Genomic DNA, 27,150 nt, shown 5'->3' with positions numbered 1-27,150 from the left:
ACGAGGCACTGGTACACGCCACCATGTGGGTGAGCCCGGAAAATGTGCTGCTGAGTGGAAGAAGCCAGACATAAAGGCCACTCAGTGTATGAGTCCATTCAAAAGGGATGTTCAGAATGGGGAAATCTACACAGAAAGGAAGACGAGTGTTTGCTTAGGACTGGGATGCGGCATAGGCGGGAATGTAGAGTGATAGCTAAAGGGCACAGGGTTTCTTTTTGAGGTGATAAGAAAATGTTCTAGGCCAGGGGTGGTGGCTCACGCCTGTAATCCCAGCACTTTGGGAGGCCCAGGTGGGCAGATCACCTGAGGTCAGGAGTTTGAGACCAACCTGGCCAACATGGTGAAACCCCATCTCTACTAAAAATACAAAAATTAGCTGGGCGTGGTGGTGTGCACTTTTATTCCTAGCTACTCAGGAGGCTGAGGCAGGAGAATCACTTGAACCTGGGAGGCGGAGGTTGCAGTGAGCCAAGACTGCGCCATTGCACTCCAGCCTGACGACAGAGTGAGACTCCATCTCCAAAGACAAAAGAAAATGTTCTAAGGCCAGGCACAGTAGCTCACACCTATAATACCAGCACTTTGGGAGGATCACACTGGCAGATCATTTGAGCTCAAGAATTCGAGACCAGCCTGGGCAACATTTTTTTATTTCTACAAAAAAATATATATAAAAATTAGCTAGGTGTGGCAGTGTGCACCTATAATCCCAGCTACTCAGGAGGCTGAGGTGGGAGGATCACTTGAGCCTGGGAGGTCAAGGCTGAGGCTGCAGTCGGCCGTGATCATGTCACTGTGCTACAGCCTGCATAACAGAGTGAGACCCTGTCTCAAATAAAATAAAATAAAATAAAATGTTCTAAAATGGACTGTGGTGATGGCTATGTATATCTGTGAATACACTAAAAACCATTAAACTGTATGCTTTAAATGGATGAATTATATATGTGAATTATATCTCAATAAAGCTGTTTAAGAAAGAAAAAGGCCGGGTGTGGCGCCTCATGCCTGTAATCCCAGCACTTTGGGAGGCCGACGCGGCTGGATCACCTGAGGTCGGGAGTTCGACACCAGCCTGGCCAACATGGAGAAACCCCGTCTCTACTAAAAATACAAAATTAGCCAGGCGTGGTGGTACATGCCTGTAATCCCAGCTACTCGGGAGGCTGAGGCAAGAGAATTGCTTGAACCTGGGAGGTGGAGGTTGTGGTGAGCTGAGATGGCGCCATTGCACTCCAGCCTGGACAACAAGTGTGAAAGTCTGTCTCAAAAAGAAAAAAGAAAAAAAGAAAAGCAGCCTTGGCTGGCGATGGGGAGGGGAGGAGAGATTTTGAGCAGGTGAGGGAGGCTGGCCGGATCCTCCCCACCAAGCCTCCACCCGTGGCCAGGCTGAGGAGTGGGGAGGATGTGACTTAAATGGAGCTCCAAGTGCTGTCACTGCATGGAACCACTCTGTACAATTTCTAGAAAGAGACTATTTAGGGAACTAGAATTGATGAGGAATTTCTGTTATCTGAAATACCAGAAACATCCTGGAAGAAGGGGGCCACTGTCTCTCACCACACCTGCAGCCCACCCACAGCCACTGCCAGGGACCCTGCAGAAGCCCCTCGAGACAGGTCCAGGCCCTGGGGCCAGGCTGCCCAGGAAATACGTGAAATCGGCCAGGGTGAGCAAGACCACGTGGCGATCCCAGAGCCCAGGCCCTCCTCTAAACAAAGAGCCACCACGAAGTCACCAGGGACGACAACAATGCACAGTGCTGCCGGGCCTCCCATGCTCCCAAGAGAAGCTGGAAATCCAGTATCTTTTTCATGCAAACTCCCAATTTTTAAATGTTGGCAACAAATTCCAATGAAAAAGATACAGTTCAAACAAAACACATTTTCTGGCTATATCGCACAAGGGTGGCTGGGTTTGTTTGAGATGGAGTCTTACTCTGTCACCCAGGCTGGAGTGCAGTGGTGCAATCTCAGCTCACTGCAACATCCACCCCCCACCTTCATGCAATTCTCCTGCCTCAGCCTCCCGCATAGCTGGAATTACAGGCATGTGCCACCACACCTGGCTAATTTTTGAATTTTTAGTAGAGATGGGGTTTCACCATGTTGGCCAGGCTGGTCTTGAACTCCTGGCCTCAAGTGATCCACCTGCCTTGGCCTCCCAAAGTGGTGGGATCACAGGCGTGAGCCTCTGTGCCTTGCCTGTTTTTTACTTTTTTTTTTTTTTGAGACAGGTTCTTGCTCTGTTGCCCAGGCTGGAGTGCAGTGTCGCCATCAAGGCTCACTGCAGCCTTGACCTCCTGGACTCAAGCAATCCTCCAGCCTCCGCCTCCCTGGTAGCCGGGACACAGGCATGCACCACTATTTACTCCCTAATTTAAAAAATTATTTGTAGAGACAAGGTCTCACTATGTTACCCAGGCTGGTCTTGAACTTCTGTGCTCAAGTGATCCTCCCACCTCAGCACTCCCAAGTGCTGGGATTACAGGCATGAGCCTCCAAGCCTGGCCAGGTGGCTGTTTTTATCCTCTGCATTAGAAAACCCAGCAGAGCAAGGAGGTATACATGAAGAAGTGGGTATAACAATGCTTAGGCCTGCGCTGGCCTAGCACACAGAGAGCGTTCTACCTGGGTTGGCTGATAGTCAGAACACCTGGTGAGAATCCATTCAACCAGGATCACACAGGGAGACCGTATTTCATCAGAGCTAAGATAGTTGACTGTGAGGGGCACCATTATTTTGTGCAGTGCTCAGAAAAGAATGAACACTGCCAATTAATCAGTAACACCATACTTTCTAATTACATCGCTTATTAGAAGTGATCCGATTTCAGAGGAGTTGAAATGTGAAAAACAATGTACATCTCAGAATCAAAGAAATACGGTACATTAAATGTTGGCAACAAATTCCAATTACAAAACAGGCAGTTTGAATAGAATGGTTGTGAATGGTGACCTTTCACCCAGGGACAATAGAACAGGCATGGACAAGTCATATAAACCAAGATTACAGAATTTGATCAAGGGGCTGTGCCCGGTTTCTACAGTGACAGCCAGAAGGCTTCGTTGGTTTTATGGCACAGGCTGTGAAGACCAGCTAAGCAAACATTTATGGAGGGTTACAACGGGGACTTTCATCCCATATGGCAGGGGAAGGGCATCTTTGTATTACTTGGATGAATTCATAATAATAAATTAATCCACAAACTAATAAAGATTAGAAAGGGCCGGGTGTGGTGGCTCACACCTGCATTCCCAGCACTTTGAAACGTAGAAGCGGGTGAATCACTTGAGGTCAGGGGTTCGAGACTAGCCTGGCTAACATGGTGAAACCCCGTCTCTACCAAAATACAAAAATTAGCCAGGTGTGGTAGCGAGCACCTGTAGTCCCAGCTACTTGGGGAGGCTGAGGCAGGAGAATCACTTGAACCTAGGAGGCGGAGCTTGCAGTGAGCTGCGATCACATCACTGCACTCCAGCCTGGGTGACAGAGCGAGACTCCATCTCAAAAAAACAAAAACAAAACAAAAATTGATTAGAATGGACCAGGAAAAGCAAGTGCCTTGGATCATCTAGAATGTCACTTAACATATAGGGAATTCTTTTTTGTTTTTTGTTTTTTGAGATGGAGTCTTGCTCTGTCGCCAGGCTGGAGTGCAGTGGTGCAATCTTGGCTCACTGCAACTTCCGCCTCCAGGGTTCAAGTGATTCTCCTCCCTCAGCCTCCCGAGTAGCTGGGACTACAGGCGCCTGCCATCACACCTGGCTAATTTTTGTATTTTTAGTAGAGACGGGGTTTCACAATGTTGGCCAGGATGATCTCAATCTCTTGACCTCATGATCCACCCACCTCGGCCTCCCAAAGCACTGGGTGGGGAGAGAATCAGCGGATTTGGGGCTTGAGCGCAGAAGCCTTTTTTGCTTTTTCTTCTGGAAATATTTAATCGTCTTTCTTGCCTCATGAAGCTTCTCATGGCTTATAAGACAGGGATTGGATGCACCATTATTTGCAGGAGGGTGTGTGTTTGTGTGCGTGTGTGTGTTTTGTTGTTGTTGTTTGTTTTGTTTTGTTTTTTGTTTTGTTTTTGAGACAGAGTCTTGCTCTGTTCCCTAGGCTGGAGTGCAGTGGTGAGATCTCGGCTCACCACAACCTCCACCTCCCGGATTCAAGAGACTCTCCTGCCTCAGCCCCTGAGTAGCTGGGACTACAGGCGTATGCCACCATGCCTTGCTAATTTTTGTATTTTTAGTAGAGATGGGATTTCATTGTTTTGGCGAGGATGGTCTCAAACTCCTGACCTTGTGATCTGCAGGAGGTTTTTTTGTTTGTTTGTTTTCTTTTGTTTTTGTTTTTTAAGATAGGGTCTTGCTCTGTTGCCCAGGTTGCGCAGCGGCAAGATCATGGCTCACTGAAACCTTGACTTCCCAGGCTCAAGCAATCCTCCCGCCTCGGCCTCCCAAGTAGCTGGGGCTACAAGCATGCACCACCAAACCAGGCTAATTAAAAAACATTTGTTTTTGTACAGACGGTCTCACTATGTTGTCTAGGCTGGTCTCAAACTCCTGGGCTCAAGGAATCCTCTTGCCTCAGCCTCCCAAAGTGCTAGGATTACAGGTGTGAGCCACTGTGCCTGGCCTACTTGGGGAAGTTTTTAAGCATTCTGTTTTCTGAGAGTCCTGTGTTCTCTGGCAGCCTCCTTGAGGCTCAAATGTCTCCCTCCCTGCCACCACCCCTGCCTCCAAAGGCTCAGTCACCTGAAAACGCTGTTCAGGTGTCTTGGCCTCTTTCCTGGTCCTGTTCTTGCTGGAGCCCGCTCTCGGGGGATAGTGTCGAATCACAGCCTCACGCTCAGAGGGTGCTCCCTGGACCAGCTGTGTCAGCACCCTTGAGAGCTTGTTAGAAATATGAGTCTCAGCCAGGCACAGTGGCTCACACCTGTAATCCCAGCACTTTGGAAGGCAGAGGCAGGCAGATCACCTGAGGTCAGGAGTTTGAGACGAGCCTGGCCAACATGGTGAAACCCCACCTCTACTAAAAATACAAAAATTAGCTGGGCGTGGTGGCGGGCACCTGTAATCCCAGCTACTTGGGAGGCTGAGGTAGGAGAATAGCTTGAACCCAGGAGATGGAGGTTGCAGTGAGCCAAGATCGTGCCACTGCACTCCAGCCTGGACAGAGCAGGACTCCATCTCAAAAACAAGCAAGCAAATACTGCATGTTCTCACTCCTAAGTGTGAGTTGAACAATGAGAATACATGGACACAGGGAGGGGGACATCACATACCCGGGCCTGTCGGGGGGTAGGGGGGAGAGCATTAGGCCAAATGTCTAATGCATGTGGGGCTTAAAACCTAGATGACGGGTTGATGGATGCAGCAAACCACCATGGCACATGTATACCTATGCAACAAACCTGCGCGTTCTGCACATGTATCCTAGAACTTAAAGAAAAATTTAAAAATAAAAAAGCAAACAAACAAAACAAAGGTGAGTCTCAACACATTGGGTACAGTGTACACTGCTCAGGTGATGGGTGCATGAAAATCTCAGAAATCACCACTAAATAACTTATGCATGTAACGAAACACCACCTGTTCCCCAAAAGCCTATTGAAATAATAAAAAGAAAGAAAGAACTGTGAGTCTCAGGCCCCACCCAGCCCTGAGTTGGGGGAGTGGCCATCCAGGTTTACCAGCTCTCTCAGCTCAGTCGGAGACCTCGGCTCTCCGGTGCCTGCTGCTGTAGGTGCTATTCCACTGTCCCCAGCACAGCTCGGCGTCCTGCTCCAGGGCCCCCTTCCTCCCAGCCCCCACTTCTGTAATAAGCTGGGGCTCCCACCTCCCACTTCCTTCGGCCTCTAAATCAAGGGTGACCAACACTTTTCATCTCTCTGCTTCCAAAGTGTCACAGAGACGGCCTGGCGTGGCGTATTGGGAAAGGCTCTGATGATGAGGTTAGGAATAGGAGAAGGGACCATGAGTTTCCCCATGATCTAAGCCACTCCATCATCTCGTTCTGCTCACAGAACTCAGCTGTGGTCCCCCCCCAAATGGCCCTTGGACACGTTCCCACCCCCAAACCTTTGCCTATGCTGTTCCCCCTGCCTGGCACACCCTTCCCGCTCATCTCCTGACTCCTCAACTCTCCACCCAAAACCCTCCCTGGCCACCTCTTCCAGTCCATCCCCTTCTACCTTCCTTTTTTTCTTCTCGAGACAGAGTTTTGCTCTGTTGCCCAGGTTGGAGTGCAGTGGTGAGATGTCGGCTCACTGCAACCTCTGCCTCCCGAGTTCAAGCAATTCTCCTGCCTCAGCCTCCCTGAGTAGCTGGGATTACAGGTACACACCACCATGCCCGGCTAATTTTGTATTTTTGGTAGAGATGCAGGTTTCACCATGTTGGCCAGGCTGTTCTTGAACTCCTGATCTCAAGTGATCTGCCCACCTCAGAGTCCCAAAGTGCTGTGATTACAGGCGTGAGACACCACGCCCAGCTGGCTTCTACCTCCCTTTTAATCTCTTTCTCCGCAGTTGTTTCTTTGTAGCACTCATAAGCTGTAATTATTTTTATTAATGTGTGCTTAAATTGTTAACATTCACTTTTCTCCCCAGCTAGAAAACTCCAGGAGGGCAGAGATCTACCTGATCCAGCTGGATCAGCACTTTTGATGTAAACAGAGAGTCAACAGATGCCCAATACATATTCATGGGGCAAACAAACTCGAGCCCATTGACAATGGCTGCCAAGGATAGGGAGTGAGGGGCAGTGGCTGGCAGCAGAGTCCCCATCCTGCCGAGGGTGGGGGGCTGGGTTGCTGACAAGGAGCCCGGTTTTGGATCAGGCTTCAGTGGTTTGAAGTCTGTCTCTTCCATGCCCTGATCCCATAAGTTGTGTTAGCCTAAGCCTGTTTCCCATTCTGTAAAAAGGAGGCCAGACTTACCCCATGGGCTGTGTAAGGATGAACTGGGATCACATGTTCTACTCCTGCTCCTTCTCCAGCACCAACAGACCCTGGTCCCTCCTTCTTCAATTCCTTGAAGTTTCTAGAACTGACTTTTTTTTTTTTTTTTTTTTTTTTGAGACGGTGTCTCACTCTGTTGCCCAGGCTGGAGGGCAGTAGTGTGATCTCAGCTCACTACAACCTCTGCCTCCTGGGTTCAAGCAATTCTCCTGCCTCTGCCCCCCAGTAGCTGGGATTATAGGCACGCGCCACCACGCCCGGCTGATTTTTGTATTTTTAGTAGAGATGGGGTTTCACCATGTTGGCCAAGCTGGTCTTAAACTCCTAACCTCAAGTGATCCGTCTGCCTCAGTGTCCAAAAGTGCTGGGATTACAGGCGTGAGCCACCGTGCCCGGCCCAGAACTGACTCTACTGTGTCCACCTGCAGGCTACTCTTGGCAACTTTGCCATTCGCGTAGACGGGTCTTCCCAGCCCTGGCTCAGGCCTCCTTGTCCTCATCTCTTTCAATGAGCTTGTTGTCCACCCACCCCCGTCTCCCGGCAGCCCACTGCTTGCTGCTAAGGGATTGAATTGTGTCCCTCCAATAAAATATGTTCACATCCTAACTCCTGGTACACGTGAATGTGACCTTATTTGCAAATAGGGCCTTTGCAGACGTCATCAAATAAAAATGGGGTCATTAGAGTATCCATCCTAGTCCAATATAACTGGCGTCCTTATAAAAAGAGAAGAGATGCAGAGACAGAGGAGGAGACCATGTGACAGACAGAGACTGGAGGCAAGATATCTATGTGCTAAGGACTGTCTGTGACACCAGAAGCCGAGAAGCATTCGGCTGATTCTCCCCCTAGGGTCTTCAAGAACAGCATGCTCCTGCCACACCTGGACCTCGGACTCCTGGCCTCTAGAATGGTGAGCATAAGCTTCTATTTCCAGCCGTGCAGCCTGTGGTGCTTTGTTTTGGCAGCCAAAGGAATCTGCACACCCAGTCTCCTTCAAGGCCTCATCGCATCAGCCACAGCTCCTCCAGATCTCAGCTTCACGCTCCCTCTCCCACCTGCCTCTGCCTCTCTTCCCATCTAGCCCTTGATTCCCATCGATTCTCCATCCCCACTGAGACCTACAATCTCTGAAGGTGGGAACCATGACTGTCTTGTTCACAACCTCCCCCAGTCCCAACACTACATGAACATGAAAGGGATTCAATGAGAGTGATACAAACAGATCACACAGTCACGTGCTATATACAGTAACACTGAAGGATAAATGCCCCCCAAAAGCTCCACGAAGGCTGGAAGCGTTGGCTCACACCTGTAATCCCAGCACTTTGGGAGGCTGAGGCAGGTGGATCACCTGAGTTTGAGACCATCCTGGCCAACATGGTGAAATCCCATCTCCACTTAAAATTTAAAAAATTAGCTGGGCTTGATGGTGCGCCCCTGTAATCCCAGCTACTTGGGAGGCTGAGGCAGGAGAACTGCATGAATCTGGGAGGTGGAGATTGCAGTGAGCCAAGATCGTGCCATTGCACTCCAGCCTGGGTGACAAGAGTGAAACTCTGTCTCAAAACAAACAAACAAACAAACAAACAAAAATGCCATGAAGATCGTTCTGTTCAGGATATTAAGCCAGAAAGCCCCAATTCACTAGAGATCAAGACCATCCTACATTCAATAGACCCCCTTGGGTTTCATTATCCAGAGCCTAAGATGCCCTTTCGCAGGGCCATTAGCAAAACAAACCGAGGACCTGGGCATATTCTTAGGGAAAAAGGGCTGCAACCCAGCAAAGACACCTGTACAAAACCACTGCATCATTTTCATGGTTCCAAACAGGTCTGGGGGGAAAGTCCAAACCCTGGCATTCGTCTCCGCTCATTTATAGGTTGTTTAAAGCTAAAACCTAAAGACTATTATCTATTAGTACAGCTTTTTTTCTTGTTCTTCTTTTCCTATTGAAAACTATCATTTAAGGGTATTCTGATGTGGTTTGAATGTCTTGTGTGTCTCATTACAGAATTTTTTTTTAAGGGAAGAGATGAACTTATTATGGCTTAGAATTTATCTGGGATGGGGTTTTCCAAGTGTCTGTCATTTGTATTTTGCTTTTATGATTTTATCACATCTGTGTGCCCACATCATCACATAATATTCCAACTCCTGTTTTTTTTGTGTGCTCTCAGCATTTGGTGTTACTAAGATTTTGTTTGTTAAATACACCGAGTGACAAAGTATCCAAAGCCAGACACAGTATTTCCAATTCCCATTCACTCAAAAAAGTTATTGAATGCTTTTGTCATTGATTTTACCGCCTGCCCCTCAATTAATGCGTACCGTGCAGTGTCGTTGAAAAAATAAGGCATTTGGAATCTCTTATACTACAAATTACCAGATAACCGTGTATATTCATGTATATACAGGCAAGCCTGACTATGCACCAGAGCCATGTACACCTGATACTATGTACCTGATACCATGTACCAGACCCAGTACGCTCAACCCTTAAAGCAAGATTCTCTTGCCCACACTGGCCAGCAGGACAAACCTCTGTGTCCCAGTACACACTGGGATGCCTCAGTCCACCAGGAGTTTGTCTGTGTAATTCACTGTAATGATTATTATGGCACACGTTTGCAATAATGGTTTACTCTTCATATATAAATTAGAAAGGCTCCAAGGACCCTTTCAATAACAGCATTCTTAGTTGCCTGTTCTATACCTTTCTGGTTTCTTTATTGGTATATAATTTGTATATGACAAAATCCACTCCTTTAACATATATAATTGAATGGTGGTTAGTGTATGCAGAGTTGTGCACCTATCCCCACAATCAATTTTAGAACATTTTCTTCACCCCCAAAGGAAACCCCATAACTGTTAGTAGTCACTACTCACTCCCCAACCCCAGGCCCTGGCAAACACTAACCTACTTTCTGTTTCTATGAAATGACCTATGTTTTGGTTTGTTTCTTTTTTTCAGACAGTGTCTTGCTCTGTCACCCAGGCTGGAGTGCAGTGGCGCAATCTCTGCTCACTGCAAACTCCACCTCCCGGGCTCAAGTGATTCTTCTGCATCAGCCTCCCGAGTAGCTGGGATTATAGGCGCCTGCCACCACACCCAGTTAATTTTTGTATTTTTAGTAGAGACAGGGTTCCACCATGTTGGCCAGACTGGTCTAGAACTCCTGACCTCAGGTGATCGTCTGCCTTGGCCTCCCAAAGTGCTGGGATTACAGGTATGAGCCACCGCTCCTGGCCGAGTGACCTATTTTTGAATATTTTATATAAATAAAATCATATAACATGTGCAACTGGCTTCTTTCACCTAGGAAAACGGGTTCAACATTAATCCATGTTGCAGTATGAATCAGTACTTCATCTCTTTCTGTGGCTGAAAAATATTCCACTGTACATAAGTTGTTTATTCTTTCTTGAGCTGACGGACATCTAAGTTTGTTTACATCATGGGTTTGATGTATTAATTACATATATATACATATGAAGAGACACTACAATAATTTTCCACACATCACCTAAAAGCATCTTGCAGACAGCAGCTACATGTGTGTTACCATCTGGGAACCAATGGGCCTGACGTGAGCCTAGACATGGGTTGGTTCCTCCGTGTCCTGGAACAGCCCCTAGCCTCCCTTCCAATGGAACTTACCCAGTTAGTGACAATCCCCGGCCTCTGCTTCCCTTGCCCTTGGCAAATAGCTGTGGAAGAACTACTGACAAAGTCACACCGCTGCACGATGCTGGGCTGCCCGTGCCTCTCCCTGTCTCGGCCACCAGGACCCAGGGGCTTGGGATAACTTATGAATCACTATGTAGAAGAAGGGCGGGTCCCCTCGGCTTAGCATCATCAAGTGATGATGACTCCCAGCCCTGGTGTCCCTGTGTGGCCTTGGGCTCTACATCCATTGCTGCTGCTCTGGTAGCCTCCTCTGTAAAACAAGGGCTTGGATCAAGTTCTAAACCAGTAATAAGAGCCAACGCTCACTATGCCCTGTGCATCATGTGGGTGCTTGCACAGACTAACTCCTTTAATCCAGACAGTCACCCTAGGAGAGGGTATACGAGCATTCCCATTTTTCAGAGGAAACCGGGGCACAGAGAGCTAAGAAACGCTGGAGGTCACAAAACCAGCAAGTGGCAAGTGTAGAATTTAAACAGAGGCAGGCTGGCTCTGGGGTCCTTGCTCTTAGCCAGAAAGACCCAAACCCACAGGCAAACAGTGACAAGAAAGCTGATACAGTTTGAATGTGTGTCCCCACCCAAACCTCATGTTGAAACATAAGCCCCAATGCTGGAGGTGTGAGGAGAATGGACGATGGGGTGGATCCCTCATGAATGGTTTAGCGCCATCTCCTTCGAGCCGTTCTTGCTAGAGTGAGTTCCTGAGAGATCTGATTGTTTCAAAGCATGTGGCATCTCCCCTTCCTCCCTCTCCTGCCCCTGCTCTTGCCATGTGACATGCCTGCTCCCCCTTCCCCTTCCGCCTTGATTGGAAACTTCCTGGAGCCTCCCCAGAAGCTGAGCAGACACCATGCTTCCTGTACAGCCTATAGAACCGTGGGCCAATTAAACCTCTTTTCTTAATAAATTACCAAGCCTCAGGCATTTTTTTTTTTTAGCAATGCAAGAACAGCCTAATACAAAAGAGACCCCCTCCCCCGCTGCCCGGATCATTTGCTGTCATTCATTTTGCAAGCATTCACCGGGCACTCTGTACCTGTCGGAGAACGTGCTACTGGGAGGCTGGAGTTTGGGTGATGGGGCTGCACGTTTCCCAACCCTTCCTGTTCTACAGCCTCCCCACCTTCTCTTGCTGCAGGGAAGGGCTCAGAGCCCATTGACCACCCTGGCAAGGCAAGGGGCGGCCACTGCACTCTTACCTGACCCCGATCGTGAACATACTCAGGAGCTGTTTCCCTTGCAACCAGCCAATGAGCATGATGAGACCTGGGGAAGAGAGAAAAACATCCTTATCTCCATATGCACTACACACGCCGATGCCCGGAGGGATTCAAACCCACTTCCTTAGAGAGTTTACAGGAATGCATGCACAGAGGAATGCCTGATAACCTCAACCACTTTCAACCGTCTCTTCTTTTTTCTAAGGGAGATACGTTTATACCTACCAAAAACTGGTTTTACTTTCTCAGGAAAGGTCCAAGCCAAATTTAAGTTAAAGTCTCAATCAGTTTATTTTGGACTGTTTGCAAGCATTTACATCTTATTCCCAAAGTTTACCAAGTGCTATGTGTATCCAGAACATCCCCCCATGTGGTGTTTGGTGTGGCAAATGCAGCTGCTCCTGTGATAGGCAGATGGGTCACTGTTTTTTCAAATTATTTTATTCTGTGGTACTCATGATTAAATATACTCCATTTCCATTTTCCTTCATTAATAATTTACCAAATATTTACTGCACACCAGTTACTGCACTAGGTGTACGAGACAGGGAGGTGGTTACGGATAGACCATCAAGGCACAAATGGCAAGAGCTGCCCTGGGGCCTGTGGAAGTTCATGAGATGCTCTGGCAACAGGGAAAGGTGCTCGGGTTGCCTGGTGCAGCCTGCGTCTCCTCATCTGTAAAATGGGGCTCATGGCCGTGCACCCCTCAAAGAATAGTTCCCTGGTTTAAGGTGTGACAGTCTGTGCTCAGCACACCTCCCGGACGACAGCAAACACGAGCCTAATCGTTAACTCTTGTTGCCATCATTATCGGAAGGAGTGAGTAGGGACTGGGAAGGTGGGTGGTGTTGCCAGGTGACACCCTTGGAGAGCTTGCTAAAGAACGTTAACTTTGCTTTGCAGGGGCCAGGGGGACAGGGATGTTTTCTGATGGGTGGTAGTGGTGTGTGTGTGTATATGTGTTGAGGGGGGCAGCTGCCACAGTATCTGTTAGTTTTGTTTTGGGCATTCTACTATTGGCTACTAAACTCAGTCATCAACTGAAATCTTAGCTAGAACCCAAATGAACTCAAATGAAATAGATTAGCAAGGGGAGCTCTATCGGAAATAGGGGTGAGGCAGTGAGCCTAGAGCCACCCCCACTAGGAACTTACTCCACCCTTGTGGCATTCCCACAGTAGAAGGCTGGAGATTCCTCACAGGAGCTCACAAGAATCAACTAGGTACATCTCTTCCGAAATCCATGTTCAGTGTCTATACATTAGTAGCTTGAAAACGGCCACACTGAGAGTATTTGCACCATGGGAACTGGCAAATGCTACTTTCCTCTTGAAGCACTGACCAGCATGGTGTTGCTTCCCTGCACCTGCCCCTTGGGCCTTCTAGGGGGTCCATGGGACTGAGTGTCAAAACTCTTCATCTGCTAGAGCAGTTCTCAAAATGTTAAAACAAAACAAAACAAAACAAAAAAGCCCAGTGTGGTGGCTCATACCTGTAATTCTAGCACTTTGGGAGGCCAAGGCAGGCAGATCACTTGAGGCCAGGAGTTTGAGACCAGCCTGGCCAACATGACAAAACCCTGTCTCTACCAAAAATACAAAAATTAGCTGGGCGCGATGGTGCATGCCTGTAATCCCAGCGACTCAGGAGGCTGAGGCAGGAGAATTGGTTAACCCAGGAGGCAGAGGTTGCAGTGAGCTGAGATCACGCCACTGCACTCCAGTCTGGGCAACAGAGTGAGACTCCATCTCAAAAAAAAGAAAGTCTGAGTGATATCATGGGTCTTGCTGTGGACATGTCAATTTAAGTTCTAATTTAACTTAAGAAACATGGGCTTACATAAGCTGTTTCTCTCAAGACTGTTCTCTGGCTCCGCAGTTCTGGCCACACTCACCAGCACCTCCGTCATCACTGGATGTGCTATAGGCAGTGGCTTGTTGGTTTATTCCTTGATTAAGTTTTTCACTCAACAAATACTTACTGAGAATCTATTAGGGGCCAGGCATGGGTTGATCCTAAAGGCTGGAATAAAGGACACAGAAGTAAGGCCAGAACTGGAAAGAGCAGGAAGAAGCCGGTGAAGGGACCGGGATAGCACTATGGGGATGTTAAGCCTTAAGATCTAGATTCAGGACTGCAGCATCATGTCAATGCTGTTTGTTGTGTTACCAAAGGTCAGGAAGTCCCAGTCCAGGCACAGGCTGCTTAGAAGCATAGAAATATGGTTGGGTGCACAGTTAAACTATATTTCTCAGTCTCCTTTGCAATTATGTAGGCCATGTGACTCCATTCTGGCCAATAAAAGATGGTCAAATTGATGATTCCACTTCCTGGTCCATGCCTTAAAAATGTCCCCCACAAGCCTCCATGTTTCCTCTTTCACCATCTGCTGGCTGAACAGAAATACGGCCTCCAAGGACCCAGAGGAAGATAAAGCAGCAATATAACAGGGGCCTGGGCCCAAGTCACTGTTTATCGGCGAGCTATCCAGGAGAGCCACTGGACCAGGAATACACCCACGGATTCTGGACTGTGGTGTGAGCAAGGAACAAGCGTTTACTATGTTAAGCCAAGAAAATGTAGTGGCTGCTTGTTACAGCAGCCAGCCTGGTCCAACTCTACAGAAAGCTCTTGTTGCTTTTGGAGAGCCTCTGATCCCAATCCCCAAGCCTTATGCAGCTGAGTAGCAAGATATTTGAGAAACGGCCATGGTGGCCCCCCTATGGTGGCTCCCCTCCACCTGCAGAACGAACCCAGCATGGAAACTGCTTCACTCACCAATTATGCCAAAGGAGAAGAGTGTCAGTTGCTTTCCTAGCCTGTCCATGCTTTTCTGCAAAGGAGTTTTAGGTGTCTGAAAGGGCGAGCACAATGGGTTAGTTGGACAAGATCCTAGCTTCTGCCTGCCTTTGTTCAAAATGTCTTCACTTTGCCATCCTACAGCTTCAGTGATGATTACACAGGGGTACACATATGTCAACATTCATTGACTTCTGCACTGAAGATCTGTGCGTGTTACTGTCTGAAAGCTGTATGCGAACATCATAAAAGCTGTTCGCATTTATGAAAATGTGAACAAATGTCTTACACGTTTAAAAAGAGGCCAGGTGTGGTGGCTTACGCCTGTAATCCTGGCACTTTGGGAGGCTGAGGCAGACAGATTGCTTGAGCTCAGGAGTTTGAGACCAGCCTGGGCAACATGGCGAAACCCTGTCTCTAATAAAAAAAAAAAATTAAATGTTTAAAAAGTATACTCATATTAACCACATGCCACTCATTCCTAAGGAGTAGGCAGGGCTGGTATTATTTGCCTGTAATAATCTCAAACTCCAGCTTACAAAAGTCCCGAAGCCCCCTCTTGCCCCTTACCTCTTCAGCCTGCATCATCTTAAACACTTCTCCGAACTGAGAGCTTTCCCCTGTTCCAATCACGACCCCCTGTGTCCAGGAGAGAGAGAAGTATGACATCTAAGGGCTGGGAGCCTGTGGGTTATGGGAGCCCAAGGCCTCGGTGCTCCAGGGCTTACCTGGCCCCTCCCATACTGCACCAGGGTCCCCATGAAGACGATGTTGCTGAGGGTGGTGAGGTCCCCACCGCCTGTCAAGGGGCTGTCTGTTTTACTGCATGGCTCGGCTTCCCCGGTGAAACTGGATTCATCCACCAAGAGGTCCGTGACCTAGGAAAGCAAGGGGAAAATGCTGTGGAACCTCCCTGTCACCCTGAGAATTGGTGTTAAAAGCACAAAATGGTACCAGCACCTTCATGGACATGAACTCAAGAGCGCAGTGAACCTACAGAATGAGTGTCACAATGACGGCCTCTGGGGCCTCCAGGATCAGAAAAGCTTTGAATGAGTGGCCTCTCTTAAAAACATTGAAGTCTCATATCTTCGCTTAATATTGTTTGAAATTTTGATACAATCTAAAAAAAAAATGAAAGTGATGGCTATTTTAGGATATACCTTTCAAAACACCTGTGTGAGTCTCCACATACGCAGTCCACTCTTCACCTTGGAGATGCCTGTACAATCTGTATGGTTCCCACACAATCCCATACAATAACCGACCCAGGTTATTCAGTGAGAATCTAAGGCAATAGTAACACCAGAAACACAGACAGGGACGCAGAGACACTCACACACCCTGGCAAGGGGAAGGGAGGTACTGACATTTGTAGAACACTGACTATGCACCAGGCCCTGTGCGCAGCTCCCCACAAGGCTTAGCCCTCAGACCTCAACACCCCCAATGGAAGACTCTACTATCTTCTCCATTTTGCATATGGGGAAACTGAAGCATGGAAAAATTAAGTAATTTGTTCAAGTTTCCATAGCTAGTTAGTGGCAAAACAGAGATTTGAACCGAAGCTCTGGTTCCAGAAACTATACTCTTAACCATCTCGCAAAACCGCAACTTGACCTCAGACTTAACACATCTCACTCCCGAGGTGAGGCTCCCAGGGCCAGAACTGTGCCAGACACCTCTGAGTTCATAGAGCGGGGCTGGGTGGGCCTATCCCTAGGGACCTGGTCATGTAAGCATGTAACACCAAGCTAGAGAGAAGCCTTCTTCCACAAACCACCAGAGAAACACAGCTAGATAAATGATTCTCAAACAGGGACCTGCGACTTCTCTATAATTTAAAACTGTTTAAATTTAGTAGTCATCTTTTAAAAATATGTGCACTGCCATAGGATCTCAGTCCCCAAGAACAACAGCGGCCACCACTCACCCAGGTAATGCCCGTCTCCCCCCTTCCTTCCCAGTGGACCCCACAGCATAGGGAGGCGAGGCCTCCTGCTGCACTACCACATTTCCGCCTCCCCGTGGCTCCCGCGGCTCCAGCTCTGGACAATGAAGCATAAGAAGTCACTGAGTGATGCTGGGGAAATCTTTGAAGGAGGCTCGAAGAAGATTCTGGAAAATACCTGGCTGGGGCTCCTCAAAACTGTCAAGGACAGCCGGGCGTGATGGCTCACGTCTGTAATCCCAGCACTTTGGGAGGCCGAGGCAGGCAGATCACTTGAAGTCAGGAGTTCGAGACCAGCCTGGCCAACACAGTGAAACCCTGTCTCTACTAAAAATACAAAAATTAGCCGGGCATGGGGGCAGGCGCCTGTAATCCCAGCTACTCAGGAGGCTGAGGCAGGAGAATCTCTTGAACCCAGGAAGTGGAGGTTGCAGTGAGCCGAGATTGCCCCACTGCACTCCAGCCTGGGTGACAGAGAGAGACTCTGCTCAAAACAAAAACAAAACCGAAACTGATAAGGTCAAGGTCAAAAACAAGGAATATCAGAAAGTGTCAGAGCCAACAAGAACCTCAGGAGACATGACCACTAAATGTCACGTGGGATCCTGGAGCAGAAAAAGGACATTAGGGAAATCTATGGGGATCTGAAAGTGGCACGGACTCAAGGTAACAAGAAGGCATCAATACGGTTTCCTTAGTTGTGACTGATGCACTCAAGTGAGCTAAGGCATTAAAAACAGGAAGGGAACCTGGGTGAGGGGTAGATGGAAATCCAGAGCTGAATTTTTCTGCAAATCTAAAACATTTTTAAACAATGAAGTCCTTCAAAAAAAAAAAAAAAAAAAAAAAAAAAGAAAGGGAGAGATCAAAGGTGACCCCCACCCCCGGAAGGCAGCTAGGAAGAGAAAGAGGAAGGAGGAGGAGGCGTTTGGAAGAGAGGAGGCACATGGGGTGGGGAGTGAGTGTGGGTTTGGACAGATTGGAAATCTGCCCATCCATATCCTCCGATAGGCCAGGGACTCCTCCGGACACTGGGAATACCGCAGTGAATGGGATACAGTCTCTGCCTCAGGAAGATGATACTCCATGGAGGGGGCGGGGGGGAACTGACGATAAACAAGCACTGGATCCAACACCAGGGTGTACAGAGCAGGGAGGGAGGCCCCTGAGAAGAGGCTGCTGGGGGAAGGCCTGGGAGCAGGGACACGGAGCGGAGACCTCTGGGATGAGATAGGTTAAGTCACACGTGGTGGGGGAGGGTTTTAGGTGCCCCCATGGTGGTTGAAAGCAAAAACTTATCAGGCTTCTTGGTCAGCATGAGACAAGTAGCTTGGGCCTCCTTTGCCTAAAACGGCTGTTTTGCGCCAAAAGCTGCTGTCTCCAGGAAGCCCTCCCTAACTGCACCAGGCCAGGCAAGTCTCTCCCATTTGGGAAATCCAGGATTCCCAGTACTTCCACTCATGGGTCCCTTAGCAGTCCTGGAACAGTTCTTGTCACTAGTAGATTTAGGTTAGTCTATCACTCTGGGCTATAAACTCATGAGTCCAGGGACCAGGTCTGCTTCCTACGCAGTGTCCTCGGCACCCAGCCCAGGGCCTGGTACGTAGTAGGTGCTCAGCAAACACTTGTTGAATGAATGAGTGATGGGGATGGGGAGTGGGGTGGGGGGCCCCAAGGCAGGAAGGGAGGAGGGAGGGGGCCTGGAAAAGGGCCGGAGTGTGGCCCGCTGAATAACGTCCCCCCGCCCCCAGCTTTCCCATGATGTCCGCATCCTAATCCTCAACTTGGGAATGTGTTCTCTGATGTGGTGACAGAGACTTTGCAGACGTGACTAACTGAAGGGCCTTGATATGGGGAGAATATGGTCTGGGTGACCGGGGTGGGCCCAGTGAGGTCACAAGGGTCCTTATAAGGGAGGGGAGGAAGGATGGTTGATGTGTCTGACGTCAGGGAGATGTAACAGGAGCAGGTGGTGCGGGAACATGGAGCCACAAGCCAAGCAATGTAGGCAGCTTCTAGAAGCTGGGAAAGGCCAGGAAACGGCTTCTCCCCTGGAGCCTCTGGAGGAGCATGGCCCCGATAGCACCTTTTTTTTTTTTTTTTTTTAAAGATGGAGTCTCACTCTGTCACCCAGGCTACAGTGCAGTGGTGCAATCTCGGCTCACTAAAACCCCTACCTCCCAGGTTCAAGCAATTCTCCTGCCTCCGTCTCCCGAGTAGCTGGGACTACAGGTGCACGCCACCACGCCTGGCTAATTTTTGTATTTTTAGTAGAGACAGGATTTCGCCATGTTGGCCAGGCTGGTCTCGAACTCCTGACCTCAGGTGATCCACCCACCTCAGGCTCCCAAAGTGCTGGAATTACAGGAGCGAGCCACTGCGCCTGAACCCTGATAGCACTCTTGATTTCCATCCAGTGAAAACGATTTCAATTTTGACCTCCAGAAGGTCAGACCATACCTTCACCTTGTTTTAAGCCCCTAAGTAAGTGGTCATCTGCCACAGCAGCCATAGGCAATGGATACATGGAGGAAACTCAGGGGGAGAGGCAGTGCCAGGAAGAGTCTGAACAGCTGCTCACAGGGAGACAGAGAACATCCTGGGGGTAAGGACATGGGCTGTGGAGCCAGAGGCCCAGGGTCACGTCCCCCTCTACCACCTACCACCGTGTGACTGCGCAGGGCCACGCAACCTCTCCGGGCTGCTGTGTCCGTGTAGTAAAATAACGCAGAGGAAAAATAACAGTGCTGGTCTCTTAAGAGTGTTGGGAGATGAAATGAAGCAATTTTCATACGGTGGTTAGCATAGACCTGATATACTGAAAAATATTCGTTGTCTTCATATGACAAAAATAAAGGCAGGTATAAGATCAGATGGCACCTCCGGACCAAGAAGGAGCGAAGCTGGTTGTGTGTGCATTCAGCAGGTGGGCAGGAGGGGCTTCTCGTGACCTCCCAGGCTCCCAGGGCACAATCTCAGGTAAGGGACAAGGAGGGGTGAGGGGCAAAAATAGAGTCGGGGGCACAGAACCCATGGCCACCAAGGAGGCCGCGGGCCGAGCCTGAAGACAGAGGCACAATCGCGGGCTCACCTCCTATCTCCCACACACAGGGCTTATGCCCACCCGGTGCCTCCACCTCCAAGACGAAGCGTCACTTGGAATCCCGTCACCTCCGACCCAATTCCCTTTTTCTTTTAGACATGGTTGGGGAGAAAGAGTGACCCAGGCTTGCTGGCTGTACCAGCTTAGCCTCTGACTGAGGGCTTCCTCTGTTTTAACTCTGGGAAAGGGAAAAGAATGTTCTGGGACCCCCATATACTGTGCAAAAAGGTCTATTACTTTAAGAGTTTTCTTGAACTTGCTGCTTCCTGCTGAACCTGCTAGACCGAAATGGTTTTAAAGTGTACACTTGAAGTACTCCTGGATCTCAGAGCTTACTAGCTGATAAGGATTTTCCACTGAATAGACAAAACTATTGATCGTTTAATGGAATTGCAAAGTACCACCAGGAAAATCCATAGAGTGTTCACAGCCAGTAGCCTTAAAATAACCTTCGTGGTATCAATACACAGGTACAATAGTTTTTGTACAGATGGGGTGTCACTATGTTGCCCAGGCTGGTCTTGAACTCCTGGGCTCAAGCAATCCACTCGCCTTGGCTGCCCAAAGTGTTGGGATTACAGGTATGAGCCACTGTGACCAGCCACAATTTAATTTAATATAAGCAGGGCAGAGAGAAAGCCAGCTGAAGCAGTAAGGAAGTTATCTGGGGTCTAAAAAGTTGTTTCAAAGAACTGTTGTATAGACCGATGATAAAAAATAAAAGCAATCACCAGTGTCTGGTGACTGTTTACCCCACGAAAGGCACGTGCTAAGCATAGCATAGGTCATAGCTTGTTTCAACTTCACAATAACCCTGTGAAATGGAAACCAACATCAGCCCCTTTTAGAGATGTGGAGATCGAAGCTCAGAGAGGTGAATTCCTTCCCCGAGTCACATCCTAGGAGCTACAGGGCCCGGGGTTCTCTGACTCCCAACACACACTGCGGTAACGGCAGCCCCCACACTTGCCTCTCACTCACCTGTGCCAGGCACCGTTCTGAGCACTTTTGGCATCTCTGAAGATCTGTAATCTTCACAAGTACCCTATGGGCATCACCACCCCCCATTTTGCAGATAAGAAAACTGAGGCACAGAGAGGTTAACTAACTTGCTCAAGGTCGCAAGGCTTTAAATGATGGCCCCAGGGCTCAAGCCCAGGCTAATGCCCAGCCCCAGGTCACTGGCCACCTCTCATACGGCCTTTCTCTGCCTCTGCACCAGCCCCTGTGGTGGACCTGGGTCCTTCTCACGGGCTGCCTGGCATCTGGAGCATCCCCTGTTAGGACCCCCCATCTCAGGAGAAGGAAAATGTGGAAAATGTGAGACCAGCTTCCCCAGTCCTCCTTGCAGGCGGGGATTGGCCACAGACAGTAGTTCCTCTGACCGGATCCATGCACCCCAGACTTGGGGTCAGACGCTGACTGCTGGAGTTGAACACGGGGAGAGGCGGGGGCCACAGAGGATCTATTTCTGGTGTTACAGAGGGCACCAGCCTGAGCCCGAGGGTGAACCCTCCTTTACTTTGGTACCTGAACATCTCCCACCCTTATCCCTGCCCTGCCTGGAAATCTGAAGGTCACGGCAGAGAGGTTCAATGTCCGAGTGGCCACACATAAGCCCTGGCCCCTGCCTCCTATTTCACAGACAGGCTAGGAATGTTGTAAACACAGGTCCCAGGGCATAGCTTCCAACCCTTTGTGCTCCTCTCCATCCCCTTCCCTGATGCTGCCCTCTTAACAGCCGGTCCTTGATCCTACAGTTCCTGAGAATGCACCCTATCAGTAGATAAATCAGGCAGATAATCTGTGTCTAATTCTTTATCATGCAAAGCTTTGAACAGTCCTTACACATTATTGGAAGGATTCTTGAAATAGATTACTCACAGCAACAGATCGTGTTGAACTTGATGGAACCTCTCGGGAACCCAGGATAATCTCAGCACAGTGCCTCAGGCATGGCTCTGTGAAGCTGTGACACCCAGCGACCCACGAAGCTTGCCCCACAGCCAATATCCCCAAACCTCACTACTCTAAAAGCGTGTGCTTTTCACTCTGTTGCCCAGGCTAGAGTGCAGTGGCATGGTCTTGGCTCACGGCAACCTCCGCCTCCCGGGTTCAAGTGATTCTCCTGCCTCAGCCTCCTGAGTAGCTGGGATTACAGGCGCATGCCACAACGCCCAGCTAATTATTGTATTTTTAGTAGAGATGGGGTTTCACCATGTTGGCCAGGCTGTTCTTGAACTCCTGACCTTAGGTGATCCACCCGTCTCTAATACCACTTCTTTCTAACACTTGTGTGTCTGTTTTGAGAGGCAACTCTCACATCATTCCCCAAGCCCACCTTGGTTTAATTTGTTATTACAGCCTGCTTTAAGCTGGAAAATCATATAGCCAAAAGTTGTTAGGCTTAAAGTGAGAATGACAATTTATGAAATATGGTTTGAGGGGCTCTATGCATAGAACACGCTTGTCTGCTAACTTCCTTCCTGTCTTGTGTGCATGCATGTACATGTATGTTTGAGCATGTGTGTATGAGAGAGACTATAATGCCTACAATAAGCTAAGTGTCTGCTCCTTGACCAGCCCCATCAAATACCCCATTGACAAGGGTTTGGAACCACTCACCTCAGTGAGTCGGATGTCTGCAGGGATCCTGTCTCCGATCGAGAGAGATACGACATCACCAGGAACCAGTTCTCGAGCAAGCAAGTGCTGGAGTTTTCCTTCTCTTAGGCTGCATTTGACATGGTAAAAAGCAAAAGCATCCATGCTGACATTCGTTTTTATGCACTTTGATACATTTGAACAAGGAGAATAGAAACACACTTTTCTCTTTTAATACACACCAACCCTGTGCCTTTAGGGTGTTATTATTTTGAAATTAACATATCCTATAAGACTTTAGGAAAAGTATGTGGTTTCTGGGCATCCCCGGGCCACATCTGAAAGGTGATGCCATTGCTGTTTACCCTGCCTGGAAACCAGGTGGACTTCATGCCCCAGGGAGGCTCCTAGGGTCAAGGTCAGCGGTTCTAAAGCCTCCAAATGCAGCCGGCAGAGTTTTGCCCTCAGAGCACACAGCACTCAGGGTGCAGGGTCTGTCTCAGGAAGTCAGGGATGGCAGAGCGTTATCACAGCTGGGAGGAAGCCCAGGACCTCCGTTCCCGCAGGGCCATGACCAGCTGCCCTCAGACTACGGATGTGCTTCCGTGCAGGCTCCAACTGGAATCCCCCACACCACCGCCCCTTGCCTGTCCCAGCTAACTCCGACCTCCGACCTGGCGCTTTCAACCCATCCCGCATATGGCAGCTGGAGCGCTCTTAGAACCCCAAACCAGATCCCAACTCCCTCCTGCTCCAAACCCTCTGATGGCTTTCCCATGACCTTGGTACCAAACTCAAAGATCTCCTCCGGGGCAGGCCAGCCTCCTGCAGCTCCCATCTCATTCCATCCAGCCCCCTTAAACACACGGGCTCCTTCTGGTCTCAGGGGCTTTGCAGACCTCAAATGCAAGAGCAGAAATTCCCCTCTTCCTTGTTAATGGAATTTGATCTTGTTCAGGTATCCACCCTCTCCCCATAGCCACGTGCTCTGGGGAGTGGGTCATGCCTGGCTAAGACCCCTGCCCTTCATTGGCTTAGGTATCAGCACATCATGTAACACTGGCCTGAGAGACATGAGTGGATGTTTGCTGGGGGCTTGTGGGAAAAGATTTCCTTACTGTACGTGCGTGTGCATGCACACCCCCACCCCCCCTTCTTCTATAAGGCGTTTGTGTGTTTGGCTGTGATGCCTGGAGCTGTGGCAGCCATCTGGGACCATGAGGAGAGCCAGCCAAGAACGAATGCAACCCCAATGAGCTCAAGGTGGCAGGGTAAGGAGGTGAAAGGGCCAGGCCCTGGGTGCTCTCCTGAATTAACTAACCCCCACGGCTCCCACCTCAGATCCCTGGCTATGAGATAATATACTTTTCTTGGGGTTTGTGCAATTGGACTTTCTGTTCCTTGTAGCCAAGAGCACCTGCCAGAGATATACCTGTTGCTCCCTCAGCTCCTCCCATGGCAGGCTCCTCTTCCTCAGGCCTCAACTTAAATGTCACCTCCTCTGTAAATATCAGCCTGATCGACAGCTATTTAGGGTTGTCCTCACCCTTCCACCAGCCACTATTACATCTCAGTGGGGTTTTTTATTTGTTTTGTTGGCCTTGGGTATTTTTTGGCTTTTGTGTACCTGGACAATTCCAAAGTCATCTTGTTTCTTCACTGGCTTATTATGTACTCCCTTGGTAGGAATGTGAGGTCCCCAAAGGCCAAGGCCTCCCCATTTCTTCCACTTGTATAACCTCAGTGCCCTTTCTCCAGGCATACAGTAGGTGCTCAATAAATATTTGATGCCTGCACCAGGGATGGAGTAACACAGGGAGGGGGTCCCGCACGGCAGGGTTTCCCCTGACTTGGAAATGGGTCTCAGAGACTCAGAGGGTGGGCTTCACCTCTTCAGCGCTCTTTCAACTCTACTGGGCTGCCTGACACCGCTGCTTTTGTACATAAAACCGTCTTTTAGAAGTGACCTCCCGGGAGACATCAATAATGCATGCTATTCACCTGAAAGGCCAAGACTTGATATTTAAGCTTAAGATCGGATCATCAAATCACATAAATCATTTATGCTTCCGTTTGCTCAGTTAATGGTGTCACATGTCTGGATTTCTGACAGCGTTGTTCGTCTGACCAGTGAGCCCAGACGTTTCCACTGCTCCTGTGGTCTTTCTACAATTGACTCACCCTCTGTGATGTAAGTCAATTCTGTATCATCCTCTTCTTGTCCCTATTTGGTCCTTCATCATTCTCCGCCTTGTATTATACACACACACCCCTTGAATGCTGACTCTTTGAGATGCGGGACCGTATCTCACTAGGGCTTTCTATCCCAGCCCTATGGCTCAGTTGCACAACATGTGCCTGGGATATATACTAAAGCTCTCCCTGAAAATTATCCTTCAGAAAATATGGACTTGCCATATGTTGCCAAATGTTAGAAATGGGTCTTGGAGACTCAGAGGGTGGTCTGAGTTGTTCCCAGTCACCCCAGATCATGAGATACTTTTTTTTTTTTTTTTGAGACGGAGTTTCGTTCTTATCGCACAGGCTGGAGTACAATGGAGCGATCTTGGCTCACTACAACCTCCACCTCCAGGTTCAGGCAATTCTTCTGCCTCAGCCTCCCAAGTAGCTGGGATTACAGGCACCCACCACCATGCCCAGCTAATTTTTAAAAATTTTTAGTAGAGACACTATCACCATGTTGGCCAGGCTGGTCTTGAACTCCTGACCTCAGATGAGCTGCCTACCTCGGCCTCCCAAAGTGCTGGGATTACAGGTGTAAGCCACCGTGCCTGGCTGATCACAGGATACTTTCTATCACTTTGAGCAGCCAGGTATGTTCGGGAAAGACAGATCAGCCTGAAACAACCTCAACCAATGTTAGCAGGGATGGGGAGAAGACTTCGGCCTTTTTTGAAATCATTTCTTCTTCTACAAGGAGAACGAGCTTATGGACCACTGCTATGCTAAAAGTTAAGCTTAGAATGAGCTGTTTTCCCAGCCTGAGCAACATAGTGAAACCCCGTCTACACACACATACACACACACAGACACACATACACACACGCACATACAGATACACACAGATACACACACACGCACGCACAGACACACACATGCACACACACACACAACATACACACACGCACACATACACGCATACACACACAGACACATATGCACGCATGCACACATGGTCGCACACACGCAGGCACACACACGCACACACATGCGCACACACGTGCACACACATGCACACACACAATCAGGTTTAAAAAATAAAAATGCAAAAAATGCAATAACTTTTGTAGCAGCTGATACAAAAAAGTAGTCAGGTGTGGTGGCATGGCATGCACCTGTATTCCCAGCTACTTGGGAAACTAAGGCGGGAGGATCACTTGAGCCCTGGAGGCAGGCACAGGTTGCAGTGAGCCGAGATCCTGCCACTGCACTCTAGCCTAAGCAACAGAGCCAGACCCTGTCTCAACAACAACAAGAAAGAAAGAAAGAAACAGAGAAAGAGAGAAAGGAAAGAAAGGAAAGAAAAAGGAAAAAGCTGTTTTCCCTCCTGGGCTTGTCAGCTTCCTCCACCAATGGCAGCTGTTCCTAGAAGGGCCCCCGCAGATGTTCTAAGCTGAGCTGCCCAATATGGTAGCCACTAGGTCCATGTGCATGTTAAAATTAAAATTAAAATTAAATAACATTAAGAATTTAGTTTGTTGGCCGGGCACAGTGGCTCACACCTGTAATCCCAGTACTTTAGGAGGCTGAGGCAGGCAGATCATCTGTGGTCAGGAGGTCGAGACCAGCCTAACCAACACAGCAAAACCCCATCTCTACTAAAAATAAAAAAATTAGCCAGGTGTAGTGGTGCATGCCTGTAATCCCAGCTATTTGGGAGGCTGAGGCAGAAGAATTGCTTGAACCCAGGAGGCGGAGGTTGCAGTGAACCGAGATCGTGCCACCGCACTCCAGCCTGGGCGACAGAGCAAGACTCCATCTTAAAAAAAAAAAAAAAAAAAGAATTGTCAGATGCCATATTGGACAGGGCAGATGATATTAATAGAACATTTCCTGCAAGTTCTATCGCACAGAGCTATGCTAGACAGAAGTGGCCATGTGGTACTGGCAGACGTTTTAGTCTTTTCTCTTTCCTTGTTAAACGTCTTTGGTAAGAGCCGTGCAATAACCAATGGAAAGCTCTGGGCAGGAAAGAGTCTGTTGCAGCTGCTGAGTAGTTACTCAAATTCACTCTCTCTATACCCTATGCTGCAGCCAATGTTCTGATGGCTCCGCTTGTTAAAGACCTGGATCTTACTCTCCTGAGTCCATTCATTGAGAATTCAAATAAACCTCCAAACCCTCTCCCTAGAAAAAATGCACAGTTCTGCACACTATTTCACAGGCTTTGTGGGCTACCCTCTTCCCAGAGTCACTCCTGCTACCTGTGGCCCTCAGGCTAGGCACCTGATTTAGACACTGATGATGGAGCTGAGGCCCAGAGAGGTTGAGTGACATGCCCAAGGACACACAGCAACCTGTTGGCAGGCGGAGACCAGGCCTTAGAACTCCCAGTGAGATGTGGTTCTCTTGTCCGACACTACCAAGGATACAACTTTCACCAAACATTTGCCAAACTCTCCAGCTCACTGGCTCCTCCAGTGAACCAAAAAGTCCCAGGGAGGCCCTGACTTACCAGTTACATTCTGGAGGAACCAGCTTGGTCAGCTCTTCCAGAGATTTCTCCGACCTGTACTCCTGGCAGGAAGCACATCAGATGTGCTGTTCAAAGGTGGGGACTCCA

General features: G+C 48.9%; 1 protein-coding gene across 5 annotated transcripts in view; it reads right to left on the bottom strand.

Annotated features, from left to right (window-relative positions):
- Positions 1-27,150, bottom strand: part of ATP2C2 (ATPase secretory pathway Ca2+ transporting 2) — a 94,789-nt gene that overhangs the window by 24,973 nt on the left and 42,666 nt on the right. For 4 of the 5 annotated variants that reach the window (XM_009251000.4, XM_024233532.3, XM_054534214.1 and 1 more), the window contains exons 6-11: positions 27,043-27,104; positions 22,368-22,476; positions 15,417-15,566; positions 15,259-15,327; positions 14,668-14,743; positions 11,866-11,932 (exon numbers count right to left, since the gene is read on the bottom strand). In XM_009251000.4, coding sequence (XP_009249275.3) covers positions 11,866-11,932; positions 14,668-14,743; positions 15,259-15,327; positions 15,417-15,566; positions 22,368-22,476; positions 27,043-27,104 — 533 coding nt within the window. The remainder of the gene's footprint in view (positions 1-11,865; positions 11,933-14,667; positions 14,744-15,258; positions 15,328-15,416; positions 15,567-22,367; positions 22,477-27,042; positions 27,105-27,150) is intronic. The other variant, XM_002826706.6, reaches the window with a different exon arrangement.

Source organism: Pongo abelii, chromosome 18 (genome assembly GCF_028885655.2).
Source record: "Pongo abelii isolate AG06213 chromosome 18, NHGRI_mPonAbe1-v2.0_pri, whole genome shotgun sequence".
NCBI lineage: Eukaryota > Metazoa > Chordata > Mammalia > Primates > Hominidae > Pongo > Pongo abelii.
The sequence above is the reverse complement of the archived record's forward strand: the minus strand, read 5'-3'. Positions and strand labels throughout refer to the sequence as shown.